Raw genomic sequence first — 17,620 nt, 5'->3', positions numbered from 1 at the left:
GCGCGCAGGTGTCGCCGCTAGAGATCCCCGCACGAGTGAACCCAAGGATCAGCTCAGAGAAGACTCATGTGGTGAAGTTGAGACAACAGAAGACTAAACTTCGAGGCCCTGCCTCTAATCATAAAATGCATAAAAGATTTATACAGGTTCAAACCACCCAGAGGCATTATACCCTACTATTTCTTTTTGATGGAACGGAACGGAAGATGATGTTTACAATGTGTGTTCTACTGGTCCTTGTTTTTCCTCCTCTTTCTCTAGGGCTAGTCTTCTCCTTTTATAGCCCTCGGGCGGGGAGTTACTCCTCGCTCAGCGGTTGTCTCTTGGAAGCCTCGGCCTAGTGTTGGGCTATCAGCTTAGGGTATCCGGATCATCGCAGTAGGGAACTGGGACAAAGTAAGCTAGAGGTGTGGCTGACACCTGTCCCGAGAACCCCTAGCCATCGGGTCATCCCGTCCACCGCCTTGCATTGATGGATAGGACCCCTGCCTGTCAGAGGCCAACGATGTGTCACGCCAGCCTTTCTCTAGGAGATGACGCAGTTATGCAGGGTCCAGTAGAGGCCACCATGCCTCCTACGCATGCAGATGTGTTGGCCTCTCCACACCGACTCTCCCCAACTGGCTTGGGTTGGCGCGGACATACCTTAGCTCACACAACACTTAATGCTTTGTATATCTTATACGTCTTAATGCTTTTCTTGTCTAGTGCAGTTCGATCATCTAGAAGGGGTATAGAGTATCGATCCCTCCCAGCACCGCTCCATGTCTCGGTCATCCCTTCCCAATGGTTCCTCCATAACATGAACTCCTTCGTGATAAGGAGTTCATGGTGGACACTGCCTTGGGGAGGACTAGGGAATCTCTTGTATAATATGGAATTCATTATTGGCATAGTCTTGGAAGGGATGCCTATGCCGGACGCACCTTAATGAACACCTGAGCAATGTCTACCTCATGGGTGACGCCCTCCCCTCGATAAGATGCCATGCCCTCAAGATCGGGGAATCACTAGGGGCCTTACATGGGTCCTTTTCATAGTTGTCGATATTTTTCCTTTCAAGAAGATGGTGGGGAATTACCGGAGGAGCCCCAGGAGCCCCTAGACCTAGGTCTCGGGCCCGATGACCCGGCCACCAGTCCCCCCTCCCCCCCCCCCCCCCCCACATATCCTTCCGGTGGAAAGCAAGGCTCATGTCCTATTGTGGTGACACACTACATGTTTCATATATAGTTTGTCCGAAGACTATTTTGTAACTACACAATCACGAAGTAGTGTTTAATTTGTGGTCCTTAAACAATCCACTACACATGTTGGGAATCTCATGGCAATCTCAAGTCTAAGAATTATACATCAACACTTAATAAGAACACTAATGACATAACACATATAGCTCTCGCAGTGTCTCATATTGGTTATATCCAACATCATGTTCTCTAACATATGTCGACGTCATTGATTTGGTACTTTTGCACCATGAGACATGAGACATGATCATCAATCAATATATGTGTGTTGATCATCTAATCATATTTGTTCAATATGTGATATTTAATCAGAGAACATTTAAAACTAATAATAACTTACAATATAAAGAGTCTCATAAACGAATCGCATATTCATTAATCAATAATAAGTTATCTATCTTGAAAATCAGCGCATGATAATTTTGTAACCGTAGTACGGGATATAATTATCTCTATGATTTTCTCTAGGTCATATCAGTAATACTTTCTTGGAGTTTCGTATTATAATTGAGTATATGTATATATGGAGTATTTCGTAAATCAATAAAGTTGACCCGGGCAAAATGTATGTAGAGCATGCATGACATCTCCCAATATATATATAGCTGATTGGTGTAGTGGGCAGGTGCAGATACAAGCTACACGATCGAATCGATCGATATGGTTGGGAAGATAGCTGTAGCGGTGATGTTGATCCTGGCAGCAGCCAACAATATCGCCGTTCATGGCGAGCAGGCACCGCCGGCGATCACGCTGCCGGGCTGCCCCGACAAGTGCGGCGACGTGAGCATACCTTACCCATTCGGCATGGCGCCGGGATGCTTCCTCGACGGCTTCGAGGTCAGCTGCAACCGCACCTTCGACCCCCCTCGCGCCTTCCTCGCGCGGGGCTCGCAGCAGAACGACGAAGGCTACTACCTGAGCTACGAGGCGGCCGTGACGTCAACCAACTACTGGTCCCTCCCCGTCGAGCTCGTCGACGTCACGCTCTCGCGCGGCGAGGCCCGGGCGTACGGCGCCGTCGTCACCGACTGCACCCCGACCAACGAGTCCTACCACGTGTACCGGCGGCAGCTGACGATGCTAGACAGCTCGCCGTTCGTGCTCTCCTCCTCCCGCAACGTCCTCACCGGCGTCGGCTGGAACGTCCAGGCGCAGCTCACCAAGTCGCTCTACAGCTCGGGCTACATGCTCAGCTGCGCCTCGCTGCTGCAGTTCCCGGAGACGGCGGCGAGCGGGTCGTGCTCCGGCATGGGCTGCTGCGAGGCGAACGTGACGGCGGGCCTCCGGTACAGCTCCGTGACGTTCGCGCACAAGAACAACAGCTTCTGGTCGCCCAATCCTTGCTCCTACGGCATGGTCGTCGAGAAGAACTGGTACAACTTCTCCAAGGACGACATCTACGGCAACCAGACCTTGCCCCGGAAGTTCCCGAGGGGCGTCCCCTTTGTGCTGGACTTCGCCGTCGGCAACGCCTCCTGCCCGGCGCAAGGCCAGCCGCCGTTGGACAGCTACGCTTGTCGCAGCGGCAACAGCTCCTGCGTCAACGCGACCAGCAGCGCAGGTTACATCTGCAAGTGCTGGGACCATTACGATGGCAACCCATACATCCCTGGTGGTTGCCAAGGTACTTCAATTCGAATGAGATTTGCTTTAGTCCAACAAAAGTATCTCGAGATACCGGTACTCGTGGTACCAAATCATTTCTAATCGTTAGATCTTAGAGTTTTAATCTCATCCTTCATTTTATACCTCAAGATACCGATATCTCGTGGTACCAAATCGTTTTTAATCATTGGATCCAACAGTGCACATCCTACTTAACAAATCCAATAATCCAATAGTAAGAAACGATTTTGGTATCTCGAGGTACAAAAGGAAGGATGGGAGTAAAACTCTAGATCTAACCGTGCACGTCCTACTCAGACAGATCCAATGGTGAGAAACGATTTGGTACCTCAAAATACTTTTTGTTGGACCAGAGCAAATCTCAATTTTAATTTCAGATTTGCTATTCGTCGATGGCTTCAAAATTTTTAATCTATCGATCGATTTGGTTGTCCATTGTATTTGTTTAAAGATTTATGCTTATTGTTGTTAGGACGGCTAGAAGGAGCTAGCCATCTAATAGAACTAACAAAGAGCCACATGTTTCTAACCATTCATTTAATTCAGGCGGAAGGTGAGAGGTTCAAGAATCAAACCCAGGCTGCAGCGTTCACCAGCGAACGCTTTTGCCAGCTGCGCTAGAAGCGCATCTCTTTGTGTTTGTGTTTGTTGTTCACAGCTGCTTTGTTTTGTTACCATTCGATTTCAATTCAATGCTTTACAAAAATCGATTGATGTACTTTTCTAGTTATATTAGCTGGACTAGCAGAGATGATCAGGGGATGTGTGCATGCGTGCAGATATCGATGAGTGCGACCTCCGAACGAAATTTCCTGAGCTCCGGGATGTGTACCCTTGCTCCGATGACGGGATCTGCAAGAACACGCCGGGGGATTATGAGTGCCCATGTAAACCTGGCATGAAAGGCGATGGCAAGGCTGGAACATGCACTGAGAAGTTCCCACTGGTAGCCAGAGTGATTGTTGGTAAGCTCGCTTGCATCTCATTCTCATCTCTGATTAGGTTATTGTCCCGCCTTTCCTACTTTTTTTACTATTTTATAGTACTTGAGAAGGTATCAGAAGGTACCATTTTTTTCTATATAAATTTTGGTATCTCTTGGTACCTTAGATACTATGAGATACCAAATTTTACACTAAAATTTGGGTATCTCTCGGTACCTATTCAAGTACTGTAAAATTGGTTTTTTAGCATCATAATGCTACTGATCTCACTAGATTCTAATTAAAACACTTTATACGAAAAAAATAAAGAGCAAAGTATATGCACGTTTAGATCCATAAACTCGTTTTAACGTCTAAAATCATTGACCTGGATGGTACATTAAAACGAGTTTATGGACCTGGATGGTACATTAAAACAAGTTCATGGAGCTGGATGGTACATTAAAACGAGTTCATGGATCTGTATGGTACGTTAAAACAAGTTCATGGACCTAAACGTGTATTTTCTAAGTTTATGGGTCTAAGTGGTACCGCGTCACAAGTTTAAGGATCGACCATATATTTTACTCAAAAATAAAAATAATTCCTATATGTAGATGTTTGCGTCCTATAATATTTTTAAAATCTCAAAAAGGTGGGCATAGATCCTCTGCAACTACTGTTGTGTAGTAGCAGAGGCTAAAATATGGACCCATGAGATATAGGGCTCACATGTTAGCTGTAGCCAGTGCATAACAGTACTGCGGGCAATCCCTGTCGCATAAAGTTATATTAAAAGTTAATGATGGTCAAAGTTGTAAATCGCAAACAGGACAAAAGGGCAATGTTTCTTAAGGAGTTAGTACACGTACCCCTATTCTTTACCCCCTTCCTTCCAACCCTATATTCTATCGTTTTTTGTGTGCATATTTACCGAACTGGTAAATAGTATATTTTTGCAGGAATTTTTTATATGAAAGCTGCTTTAAAAATTATATCAGTCGACTTCTTAATCATTTTATAGCTGATAATTAATTAATCATATGTTAATTCAATGCTAAGTTTTATGTGCTATGTTTTTCGTGCTAGTTACTAACACATCTACCGAACATGGATAGTAGAGCATAGCATAAGCAATTAAGATCTACTCTTGCTGTCCGAAAAAAAATATTTTTAGCATTTAAAATTTTTCCCATAATATATCAGCTTCTCTACTTTCCATCTCATTAATTTGAACTAGCAACCAACCAATCAATCACAACCATCTCATATTTAATTTCTCCGCTTCTTTTTTATCTTAACCTATCACAACCATCCCTCCCTGTATAATTTCATTTGTTTCCTAAATCTCGTCCAAAACTTCAAAAGTACTTCTATTGTATTTTGGGACACATGGAAACCAAAATAATCTGCTGTTGTTAATGTTTTGAAGGTAATTAAAGTTATTTTTTTCTGTGGCAGACTATTATTTCGCTTGAAATATAATGTGCTATATAGTTACATACTAAGAAACTTCTTTTGTTTCTCACAAATATATAGGAACCGTTGGCGGTCTCCTTGTCCTCGCAACTTTGGTTTTTGTCTTCCTTCTTCGCAAGGAGAAACAAAAGATGAAGGAATTTTTCATTCGAAATGGTGGTCCTATACTGGAAAATGCAAAGAGTATAAAGATATTCAAGAAAGAGGAGCTAAAGAGAATGACAAGAACTTATAGTCATGTTCTTGGAAATGGTGCCTTTGGTATGGTATACAAAGGGTTCCTTGATGAACAACACCCTGTTGCTGTAAAGAAGTCCATGAAAGTTGACAAGACGCAGAAGGACCAATTTGCAAATGAAGTCATTATCCAATCTCAAGTAATCCACAAGAACATCGTCAGGCTAATAGGTTGTTGCCTTGAGGTGGATGTTCCAATCTTGGTGTACGAGTTTGTCTCCAATGGTAGCCTACAAGACATTCTTCACGGTGAGAACAAAGTTCCTCTCACTCTAGACAAGCGTTTGGCCATCGCTACCGAATCTGCAGAAGGCCTAGCTTATATGCATTCCAAGACTTCGACCAGCATCCAACATGGTGATGTTAAGCCTGCCAACATACTCTTAGACGATCAATTCAATCCAAAGATATCTGATTTTGGAATCTCAAGGTTGATTGCAAGAGATGTTGCCGAGCACACTAACGATGTCATTGGTGACAACAACTATATGGATCCAGTTTATCGTGAAACTGGTCTGCTAACCAATAAGAGTGATGTCTATAGTTTTGGTCTTGTGCTCTTTGAAATCATCACTGGCAAGAAGGTAGTTTATGGTGGTGCCAGTAGCTTTGTCAAGAGTTACCTTGACACATACTTAACTGAGATAAGAGCAAACAAGGTGTTGTTTGATAAGGAAACTGGAGAAAAGGATATTGAGCATCTCCATTGTCTTATTGAGATCTCCAAAGAGTGCTTAGATAACAATGTGGACAAAAGGCCGGAGATGACAGATATAGCAGAACGTCTGCAAGGCATTATTAGAGCGCGAAGGTTTCTTAATTGATTCATGCACGAATGCACAATATATGTGCTCTATCCAAATGTGGAGCCAGGAAATCTCCAAGAGTAGGGCTGAACTTGCTTACACATATTTGAATCTTCAAAATACAATTTGCATTGCTTTCTTTTATATGATCTAATAACAATTTATGAGGCAAGCCTAGAGCTGAAGCCCTAGCTAGCTGTACTAGGCTGTGTCTCTGCCCCTAGCTAAGTGTGTTAGTTTATTTTTATCTACATTAGTTCTACAATACAATGTTGTACTTTTAAGACCTAATGTCTATTCGGTATCCTCATCTCTGAATAAAATATGTGTGTAATTTTCTAGCATCGATTCCGAAATAAAATTATGTTTCTGGGAATGGCCTGATCATAATATTCATGTAACGATGTGTTTACTAATTTTGTTTCTCTTAAAAAAAGGGTCTTGCATTTCCTGTAAAATGTATTTGTAACAATCAGTTAAATATTATTGTGATTCTAAACAAATCAAAGGTACCATTACACTCGCTGAAGATTTGTGTACAAGCTTGTATTCAAAGCAATCTTTTAGTTTGCTTGCAGGAAAGGCAGCACACTTATTGCGATCATCCACATAGAAAAGAAATATGCAACACACTAACCAAGATAGGAGAATTGCTTCAGTACCTGTAACTTCCTGATTTTCGCCCATTGTTAAAAACTATTTTCAAACAGAAAATTTAAACTCAAAACTAAGTTCGGCTTTGATGATTTTTTTGATTTTTTTTTGTGCCAGCGGATCTCAATTCAACCATTCCTTCCACCTAAATTTTAGAACTGTACTCAGTTGTGTGGCAAAGTATTCTGCAGGCTCCAACTTAGTCTCATTCTTCAGTAGCACCAACAGATGGGAGCTGCACCAGCTGCAGGTTAGCTTTGCTGCGGCTCCAATGGTACAGGGCCTGACCGAAAACATCGTAAAAGGCAAATCGAGCTTGGTTTTCATCCAGCTCAAGTGACAAGAATCCTTGCCCATCATAGAAGAACTCGAGCTTGTCTTCGTTCTGTCGAAAAACGCCTCTCCACGCCTTCGATCCGCCTCCACTGGTGAAGTACTGAATTGGACTGAAAAGGAGAGGAGGTAACATGAGATTTCTGGAACCTCTGTTTCTCTCTTGTGCTTCGTCAGGTTCATTCTGCAGGGTGCTCACCTGTCCCTGCTGCTGATGTGCTCCAGGCAGTGATCATGGCCATTGATGTAGAAATCGACGTCGTTTTCCTGGAATCGTTGAAAAATTTCGCTGTGTTTTTGTATGCGTAATCTACGGGAAGAAGATTGTGGTACATTTTTTATCAGTGTTACCTTGAGGACAGGAAGGAGAAGCTCAAGGAGCTCCTGGGTGTCTCCATGGGCACTCACACTCCTCATGGTATGATGCCCTACTGCTATTTTCCATGTTGCAGTCGATTTCTTCATTGCATCATCGACATCCTAGGTGACACAAACATAATAATCTCAGCTCACTGCAGAGTTTTACTGATGAAATTTAGGTTCTTTGATTTTTTTTGAGAAGAGGAACTGACCTTGAGGAGGTTGGCAATGTACGCATCTCGAGGCGCAACTCCCCTCCAGTCATAGTGCTCTTCTCCAGGATCAGTCCAGTACTGGAGCGGAAACGGAGTCGTGTCAATAAGGAAGAAATCGACAATTCCTGACAAAGAAAAAACTGATTACAAAATTGTTCAGTTGTGGTATATTGGTGATGACTGACTATTGCTAAGGAAAAAAACAAGAGATGTTTTCTTGCTGAGTGTTCAGAACTACTCACCTGCACTGACAATGAAGGATCTCATGCAGATGAACCTGCTATCGATCTTTCTCAGAGCAGGGTCAATCTGTGCTAGAACATCTCCCCTGTAGTCATGGTTCCCAAGAACTGAAAACAAACCACAATGTTAGTAATTAATAGGTGCCTAAAAACATTGAAATTATTGTATATAATCCATTTGTTCCACCATCAAATGGTATTCCCCTCTGTTCCACACTATAAGACTTATTAGGTTTGTCTAGATTTATCTGTGTGCTAATGAATCTAGACACATATATAAAACATAGTACCTCCTTTTCATAATGTAAGATTTTCTAGCGTATTCTAAATTCATATAGATATCAATAAATCTAGACATATATATAAACAATATACATTGGTTAATAGATGAATCTAAGCATAGCTAAAACATCTTAGCTTATGAAACGGAGGAAGTATATATTAATATATCATACATGGATAAATTAGTCAAATTTAGAAAATCTTATAACATGGAACGTGAGGCATACTAAATTGTTAAGTAGATGGTAGTAATTACCAAGGTACCATGGCTTCTGCAAGCTCTGTGCCGTGTAGACATCCATGAAGGACTCGTGGAACTCCACGTCGTCGACGCCGGCGAGGCCATCCTCCAAGAAGTTGTCGCCGGTCGACACGACGAAGTCGATCTCCGTCTCCTCGGCAAACTTCCCCATCTAAACTCGCCACAAGAAGACTGAAACTCTCTCATCTTCTCCTTAATTGGTGCCAGTTACAGTACAAAGTGACAGCACTCACCTGCTCTGCCACCCTCGACTGGTTGTAGCCGCCGTTCCTGCCCCAGTCGCCGACGACGAGGAGGCGCAGCGGCGAGCCGCCAACCACCGGATGCTCGAGCCGTGTGAGCTCGGCGCTGGCCATGGCAGCCAGGAGGGTGAGGGCAACAGCGATGGCCGTCACGCTGGAAGCTGAACCTGTGGTAGCCATGGCTGACCAACGATCACTGCACTGTGCTTGCTGAAGCTAGTGATCAAGTTGTGCTTCTTACTTCTTATTAATTGCTTTTGTTATATCCTGCCGTCTCGTTCAGCTGCTTAAGTAGAGTTCAGGTGCTCGAGATTGAATGGCGGCTGTAAAGAAGATAAAATTGTTATTGACAATGCCTCCACTAATTAATCGAACACACAGTTTTGCAGGATTACTGCAGCCCATCCTCAAACCTGCGTGCCTTGTTCATCCGGTCTTTTAATTATGTAAATATTTATGTGCATCAATCGTAGTGGGTCCTGACGTGATCACCAAGATGAGTGTAAGCACTAATCATAAGCAATTTCCTATGGATAGCATATGATATGATAATGTAAAAGAAGAAGCTACATAGGCACATAGTTGAAGATTACAGTGGTTACCAGGCTATCTATCAGGTGGCTTTGAGAGAATCTTCAGTAGGTATATGCTAAAGCTAGGTTGTGAAAGTGAAATACACATCCTCTATGGACATTTGTTTACCATTCCATATGGTAAAGTAGCTAGAACCATGTCTGCTTCTTAGCTTCTATCTGATAAATCACCAAAACTTGACGAAGTTATCAATTATGGTTAAGTGAAATGGTCTAGGGTAACTGTATTCTTACCTCATTTTCAATTACAGTTATGATTTTTCTACAAATGTCCCAAACTTAGAGTAGGTACAGTAGCAGACTGTCAGCCAGTTATAAGCATATTTTAAGAAGATAAGAGAGGAGAAAGAAGAGCAGCGGACTACAGATTTATAGTCAGCTGTAGCACAAACTCCAAGATATATGTGTGTATAACGGATAGAACCGGATATTAGTTATGTAGCATATGTTTATAGATAACTATTGTATGAATTGACTATTAAGTTAGCTATAAACGATTTGGAGCCAACGGTTGGCTATACTATTGAACTTGCTCTTGAGGGTGGATTTGTTGAAATGATTTCATAGCGCAAGGATTTTTCATGTTCTCTCTGAAAAGCTAAATAATACATTTTCTGCAAAAAGTATTCTATATAAAAATTTATCATCTCATTTTTCTAAGTTACAGTAGTTAATTTCATCGTTTATATTATTTAATAAGTATTATAAAAATCAGACAATCTTCGGTAAAAACACACAAGAAAGAAAGTTAGAGCATCCCCAGCAGCTTATCTAAACTTGGTCATCCATATGTTTATTTGGATGATCATCTAAAACATTTTCATCCTTCATATTCTTTTGTACTCTAGCAGATCATCTATATATGACATCCTCTAAATCTATTTGGAGATTGGAGAGAGAACATCTAACTATAGAGTTTCTCTCTCCTAATATGGATGATATACAAAAATAGATGATGAGATAGAAGTTCTGCTGGAGCTCAATTTTTACTTTTATAGATGAGCTGTTGGGATGCTCTTGGATGGTTGATTAGCGACGTCTCTCTGTAAACAGCAACCGTTGGATGGTAATCAACGGTGGATATCGTGACTTGGAGAGAGAGAGGGAGGGGGGCGGTGCGCCGGTGCCAACCCTTTTGTCCCGGATTCCGTTCACGGCGGGCGGCGGCGCGCGCGCGATTCCGCACCCGCCGCCCGCACCCGCCGCCGTCTCCGGCGACGGCGACTCCTGGGCCTTTGACTCGCCTCGCACCCTCTCCCTCTTTCTCTCTCTCGCGAGTCTGCCCAAATCTCTTGGAAGGGTGCGCAGCCGGCGGCGAGCGGAGGTTCTGCTTACGCTCACGCCGTTGCGGGGCCGCCGCCTCGGGTCGAGTCGGCGCCCGCGCCATGTGCGCCCGTGCGGCGGCCCACTGCGCGTCCAGCTCCCACGCCTCGCACTGCGCCGACCTCCTCTCCCGGCTGCTCCGCCGCGGCCGCCTCCGGGAAGCGCGCGCCGTGGCATCCCGCCTCGCCGACGGCCCCATCGACCCGGCCGTCTCCGACGCGCTCGTGGCCTGCCACTCCCGCCTCGGGGACGTCTCCTCCGCGCTGTCCCACTTCCAGCACCTCGTCCAGTCGGGCGGCGCCCCCTCGGCCGCCTCCAGCGCCGCTCTCCTCCGCGCAATGTGCTCCGCCTCCATGTCCACGGAGGCAATGGACATCTTCGTGCTCTGGATGGACAACCCCTCGCCTTTGCCCATCTCAGAGTTCGGCCTTCTCATCCCCGGGCTGTGCTCCGAGGGAGCTGTCGACAAGGCTCGCTTCCTGTTCGACGCAATGCTTGGCTCGGAATTGACGCCCCCCGTCCGCGTCTACAGGTCGCTTGCCTTCGCATACTGCAAGGCGAGGCGCTCCCTCGATGCCAGCGAGATGTGCCAGCTGATGCTCAGCAAAGGGATGTATCTAGACAGGGAGCTTGGCACAGCGCTCATCCGGGTATTTTGCCAGCAAGGGCGGTTGGAACCAGCACTGGATGTGTTCCATAGGATGAAGGGGGATGAGCATGTTGAGTTGGATGCATACGCTTACACAACCATGATAGGGGGATTGTTTGAACACGGGTATGTCGATCATGGCCTGGAGCTGTACCATGAGATGATGGACAGGGGCATTCAGCCCGACGCAGTAACCTACAGTGTGATGATCAAGTGGTATTGTAAGAGCAAGTGGGTTGCTACTGCCATGGATATCTACAAAGTGATGATAAGGACAGGTGTTGCACCTGACTTGAGGTGCTACACTATTCTGATGGCATCGCTCTGCAAGGATGGGAAGTTGGGTGAGGCTGAGTATCTGTTTGATAATATGCTGGAGAGTGGCCTTCTCCCTGACCATGTTATGTTTATTTCGATAGCAAAGTTCTTCCCCAAGGGCTCGGTGGTTGTATTTGTGCAGAAAGCATTGAAGGCTGTTACCAAGTTGGATTGTAGTGGCAAGCTGCTGGAGCTTTCTTCGCTTGCAGGTGGGTGCTCGGACATGAGTTTACAGAAGGAGGCTGACCATCTTCTTGACGAAATAGTGAGAAGTAATGTGCTCCCTGTTAATACTGTTTTCAATTTGATGATAGTTGCCATGTGCTCAGAGGGGAGGCTAGATGCCTCGTACTATCTATTGGAGAAGTTGGTGGCTTATGGCTGTGAGCCTTCTGTCTTAACATACAATATTGTGATAAAATGCCTGTGTGAGCAAAAGCGTATGGATGATGCTAGGAGACTCATTACTCTTATGCAGAGCAGGGGTGTCAGACCTGATATATCCACAAATTCAATCATGGTAACAGCATATTGTAAGATTGGTGATATAGAAAGTGCACTTCGTCTGTTTGATGAAATGGCCAAGGATGGGATAGAGCCTTCTATTGCAGTATATGATTCCATTATAGCATGCTTGTGTAGAATGAAGCACTTTAAAGAAGCGGAGGTTACACTCCGCCAAATGATTGGTGAAGGATTGCCACCAGATGAGGTTATTTACACATCACTTCTTAATGGATATTCCACCACAAAGCAAACAAGGAATGCATGCCGTATTTTTGATGAAATGCTAGAGTGTGGTTTACAACCTGGTTCCCATGCTTATGGTTCCCTTATAAATGGCCTGGTAAAGGAAAACAAATTCAGAACGGCTCTCTATTATTTGGAAAGGATGCTGGAGGAGGGTATCGCACCACAAACAGTCATCTATACAATGCTTATAAATCAGTTTTTCAGGAAAGGGGATGTAAGATTAGGTTTAGACCTTGTTGTTTTGATGATGAAAAGCCATGTTGAACCTGATCTCATCACCTATGGTGCTTTAATTACTGGCATTTGCCGAAATGTAGATCGCCGAGACATGAGACCATCTTTGCCAAAAAAACTGAAGGAAGCAAGGTATATGCTATTTAGATTGCTGCCACAAATCATTGATACAAGAAAGGGAAAACAGAAGGACAAATACATCTCTACGGAAGAAAAGATTCAGGCTGCTCAGAGTATAATTCAGGATCTTACAGAAAGTGGGATGATGCCTGATTTACATATTTATAATGGGATGCTTAATGGCCTTTGTAGAGCCAACAAGATGGATGATGCTTACAATCTCTTATCAGCGATGGAACAAGCTGGTGTTCTTCCCAATCATGTGACTTATACAATACTCATGAATAATCAAATAAAATCAGGAGACAGCAACCGTGCTATCCAACTATTTAACTCATTGAACAGCAATGGCTGCATTTTTGATGATATAACATACAATAGTTTTATTAAGGGGCTTTCTCTTGCTGGAAGAACGAAAGAAGCACTGTCGTTTTTGTTGATGATGCAGAAAAGAGGCTTCGTACCTAGTAAAGCTTCCTATGACAAACTAATAGAGCTTCTTCTTACTGAAAATGAAATTGATCTTGTCATACAGTTATTTGAGAATATGTTTGTCCAGGGCTATACTCCACGATATTTCAACTACACTTCTTTGCTATTAGTACTTGCAAAAGATGGCCGGTGGAGTGAGGCTGACAAGATTTTTAGGATGATGCTGAAGAAAGGGAGGTATCTTGATACAGAAACAAAGAAATGTTTAGAGGAGCAATGCTATAAACAGGGGGAGCTTGATTTAGCCTTTGAAATGGAGGGTAGCATGCCTTTATATGCAGTAGGATAATGGTTGTATGCTACAGAAATAATCAAGTACTGTAGCAACTACCAGAACTACATGAAGTTCTTGAAGGTTTCGGAAGGTGAGAGGCCTCTGATAGTATCAAAGAGGAAAGCTGCGAGCAGATGCTAGCAATGGCACTATGCAGCTGTGCAGGTGTTCATAAATAGGCGGGAGATCAAAGAGAGATCTTAGGATGATTAAGGTAATATTTATTTAGAGTCAAACACATCTGCTCTGATCCATTGTTCTACAAGGTAGCTTTACTGAGACCATAGAAGAACCGTGCTTTTATTTAATGCTCCAGCGTTCTCTGTTCTATGTACTTAAATATTATTTTATGAGCTATATCATTTTGTATATAGCAGTTAAGGACTAAGCAAAAAAGAAGAAAAAAAAATGTAGTACATGTGCCTGTTGTATTTCTTGTAGTTGTCTTCTGTACATCCAGTTCCTTGGGGCACATTGCAATACAAAGCTTGAGTTCATTGACAAATCTGAAGTAAGGGCAGACTCCTCATCCAAAAACTGTGGCAATAAGTGGCATGAGTCAGTGTGTTCATTAGTGTAGGATTTGCTTGCATTTATTTACTCACTTTGTTTGACTTATGAATAATATCCTAGTATCTTTTTCTATTGTCTGTTCATTTGTTAACTGAATGCATTACTTCCATTTATCATGCCATTCTATTGTGTTGTACATGCAGCAGCGAGACTACTGTTTTGAGGAATCTCCAATCTTGGATTACTTGTTGTCTAACTGGTCTTGGTTCACTTGCAACAGGGCCAGGGGATCATGTGGCCTTGAATGCATTCCACTGTCTTATTGTTGAGGTAATGCATGTATATGTTTTTCTTTCTTGGTGAATATTTTTTTCAGTTGCTTGAATAAAAATATTTCCATTGGATGTGAAATGCTATCTGAGTTCTTCAGCCTAGTCCAGAGCAGTTTCAGAAGCATGTGGAGCAGACCTGCTATGCCTGATAGTTTCACTCCAAATTTTACAGATCATCTGCTTCGTACTTTCAGCAGGTCTCATCTATTGGCAGTTCATTGGGCAACAATACATAAAGCTATAGCACAAGTAACCGAGTGGTGAACAAGTTCTGGTATTTCACATAGCTACAAGGTCCACTGGGTCTGGAAAACCTTAGTCTATGTGTGGGTAATGCTAAATGCATCCATCTTGTTCAGTATCAACATTTCTATGCTGCTCTTCTAAAAAAACTTGGTCCTGAAAGTTACAGGCAAACTATGTCTTTCCTTTTCCATGAATGCTGAGCTAAGCCATATAATTCCTCCGAGGAGATTCTTGAGTCTGTATCAAGGGATTCGCATGTCATGGTGCATGTGAAAACAGTTAGGCATGAAGGAGGTATTTTCTGATGTCCACCATGTTTTGTTGGCAGTTTCTGTGGAGTAATTATACAGACACGTCATGGTTGTGATGCAATGACCTGACCAATTTTTGCCAATCCTTTCAGGATGGTATGATGTTGTTCTTCTACTAATGGATCTTGGCTGTACTTCTGTTTTTCCCTTGACCTGGTTCAGGTAGCTATGCTGGATTCCTTCCATTTATACTAAGCCTGAAGGTCCTTTTCTCTTAAAATGAAATGTTTTGTTAACTGTGTCTATCTGTATATTCTTTGTTTTCAGCTTCCCAATCAATTTTGTCTAATAGGTGGAATGTTGATTGAAATGAAGACACTGAGTCAGAGTATGGACGACTTGTTGGCACAGCCAGGTGCTATGCACCTATTGGTACACGTACGTGATCCTTTTGGGCCAATTTTTCATTTCTATCTTGGGGATTCATTTGGTTCTAGACTTCTAGCTAGTACGCCAGTACTTGCCAAAGCTGCTTTTTAACTATACTACACTTTTACTAACCTCTCTGTTCATTGGAAATGCAGATATTTTTTTTATTTTAAAATTTTTTTAATAAATAATTTTATTGCTAAATCTTGAATGTAAATATTTTCACCATATAAATCTTTTGGCCACGCCATCCTGCCTAGCGTGGCAGTATTGTTTTGCCATGCCAGCCACCTTGGCATGATAGCTCTTTTTGTCACACTAGGAGGGAGGTCATGGCAAAAAATGTTCCGATGGTGAAAATATTTTTCTTCGAGGTTTAGTAATAAAATTATTTATTTAAAACCTTTAAAAAATAAAAAAAAACCACAAATGCATTTCTTTGTATTCTTTAGTTATATTGTTTGAATGTTGATGTCTGCTGAATCCGACTTGCTTGTTCAATTCTGGTAGACTTTGTTATGAATAGCACTTGTATCCATCTGATGGCAAAAGGAAGCTTGCATTGCTTGACACAGTTGGACGTGCATGCAAAGTATGCTCGAATTCACTGTATCTTTGCTAGTTCTGGTTTGTACTATTCTGACATTACCCAACTAGCCTGTTGCATGAACTTCTAAAAACAGACAATTTATCTGAAAAGACCTGGTCCTGTGCTCTTGACTGTAGGATTTTGGTATATGTATTTGCTATCTTTGCTTGATTAACAAATAATATTAGAATATTTTTTCTACTGCCTACACAATTGTTGACTCAATATTTTACTTCCATTTGTCTTATAATTCTGGTGGGGTGTATCTGGAGTAGTTAGACCAATGTTTGTGAGGAAACTCCAACTTCGGCGTACTTGGCTTCTGACTACTCTTTGGTTCCATTGAAACAACACAATGGGAATATGCTGTCTGCATGCCTTCCGCCATCTCAATGTTCAGGTAATGCATTTTATATAGTTTGCTTTCTTGGTTAATATTATTTTCCAGTTGTTTTAATGAAATAGTTTTCTGTCAGATGCAAAATGTCAGCCAAGGCCAGAGCACCTCCCCAAGTATGAAGAGCAGCCACCTGCTATGCCTGATTATTTCGATCCAAATTTTGCTGACCATCTACACCATAGTTCCAATGGGCCTCAGCTATCAGTTATTCATTGGGCAACAATGCTTACAAGCAATGGAGTAAGCATGAGGACCATAGTAAGTTCCCAGGGTTCAGTTGGACTAGACCCTGATGTGTCTTCCCCAAGGGATTCCAGGTTCAGTTGGACTGGATCTAGGGGAGCTCTATGGGTACATGAGTACATCTCTTTCCCTCATTCAAAATACACACTAAATCTGCTAGATTACCCTGAATGTATGTATGACTTGGACATACCTCTGGAAGCTTAAGAAGCTAATCTTCGTATACCATAATTCTCTTCGGTTGAGGTTGATCATCTGCAACTTTTTATTTGCATGTTGTTTTCTGAATGTAATATCATAGCTACAAAAATCAGAACCCTCCACACTTGGAATTGACTATCTGGAATTCTCTAATTCTCTTTGTATATGATGACATGTGAATGACATAATCTAACATATTTGTGCAGCACAGGAGACGACACATTTGAAATTGGTCATTCTCTGTTAGGGGTGTTAACGGATCAGATATATCCTATCCGAATCCACTTGAATTGAGGATATGGTAGGGGTTTGTAACATCCGACGGATACGGAGTCGGATTCGGATAATGAGTTGTGGATTCGGATATGGATGTGGTATCGTTAATATCTGGTGGATGCGGATTATCTGATTTTTTTACCGAATTATCCGATAGTTATTTTAGCGGATAATCTCAGTTTCTTAGCTCAGAAAGCACTAAATCAAAAACCCATCAATAGCCTAAGTATTTTTCATCCAATATTGAATGTCAATGTATTAATCACATGTACATATCATATTCGGTCATAATAATCCGTTTCTGAATCGACTCCGCACCATTTCTAACATCCGTATCCGAAAACATCTGCATCCGCTGCACATCCACTTTAAAATTATGGTTTAGGATACTGTATGACCATTATCCATCCGAATCTGCTCTATTAACACTCCTATTCTCTATACCCTTTGTTGTGTACTAGCTCATGACTGAT

General features: G+C 42.6%; 2 protein-coding genes and 1 pseudogene across 9 annotated transcripts; 2 read left to right on the top strand and 1 right to left on the bottom strand.

The window, feature by feature from the left end:
• Positions 1–2,039: 2,039 nt before the first annotated feature.
• On the top strand, positions 2,040–6,656 carry LOC102714043 (wall-associated receptor kinase 1-like). Its single transcript, XM_006662082.2, has 3 exons — positions 2,040–2,874; positions 3,656–3,841; positions 5,339–6,656. Exons 1-3 carry the CDS (start codon positions 2,055–2,057, stop codon positions 6,337–6,339), a joined length of 2,007 nt encoding a protein of 668 aa, XP_006662145.2. The 5' UTR covers positions 2,040–2,054; the 3' UTR covers positions 6,340–6,656.
• A 442-nt stretch (positions 6,657–7,098) lies between these two features.
• On the bottom strand, positions 7,099–9,091 carry LOC102713772 (annotated as a pseudogene).
• Positions 9,092–10,737: 1,646 nt separating this feature from the next.
• Positions 10,738–17,084, top strand: LOC102713495 (pentatricopeptide repeat-containing protein At5g62370). 8 transcript variants are annotated; one of them, XM_040528131.1, is made up of 8 exons: positions 10,738–13,881; positions 14,461–14,510; positions 14,710–14,842; positions 14,925–15,052; positions 15,162–15,231; positions 15,337–15,447; positions 16,303–16,427; positions 16,504–17,084. In XM_040528131.1, the coding sequence occupies exon 1, from the start codon at positions 10,890–10,892 to the stop codon at positions 13,680–13,682; it is 2,793 nt and encodes a 930-aa protein (XP_040384065.1). In that variant the 5' UTR covers positions 10,738–10,889; the 3' UTR covers positions 13,683–13,881; positions 14,461–14,510; positions 14,710–14,842; positions 14,925–15,052; positions 15,162–15,231; positions 15,337–15,447; positions 16,303–16,427; positions 16,504–17,084. The 8 variants fall into 8 exon arrangements, with proteins under 8 accessions (XP_040384065.1, XP_040384062.1, XP_040384064.1 ...); XM_040528128.1 differs by having other exon boundaries at positions 14,707–14,842; XM_040528130.1 differs by having other exon boundaries at positions 14,685–14,838.
• The last annotated feature ends 536 nt before the right edge of the window (positions 17,085–17,620 follow it).

This window comes from Oryza brachyantha, chromosome 10, assembly GCF_000231095.2.
Source record: "Oryza brachyantha chromosome 10, ObraRS2, whole genome shotgun sequence".
NCBI classification, from domain to species: Eukaryota; Viridiplantae; Streptophyta; class Magnoliopsida; order Poales; family Poaceae; genus Oryza; species Oryza brachyantha.
Note: the sequence above shows the minus strand (reverse complement) of the source record. Positions and strands in the feature narration are given on the sequence as shown.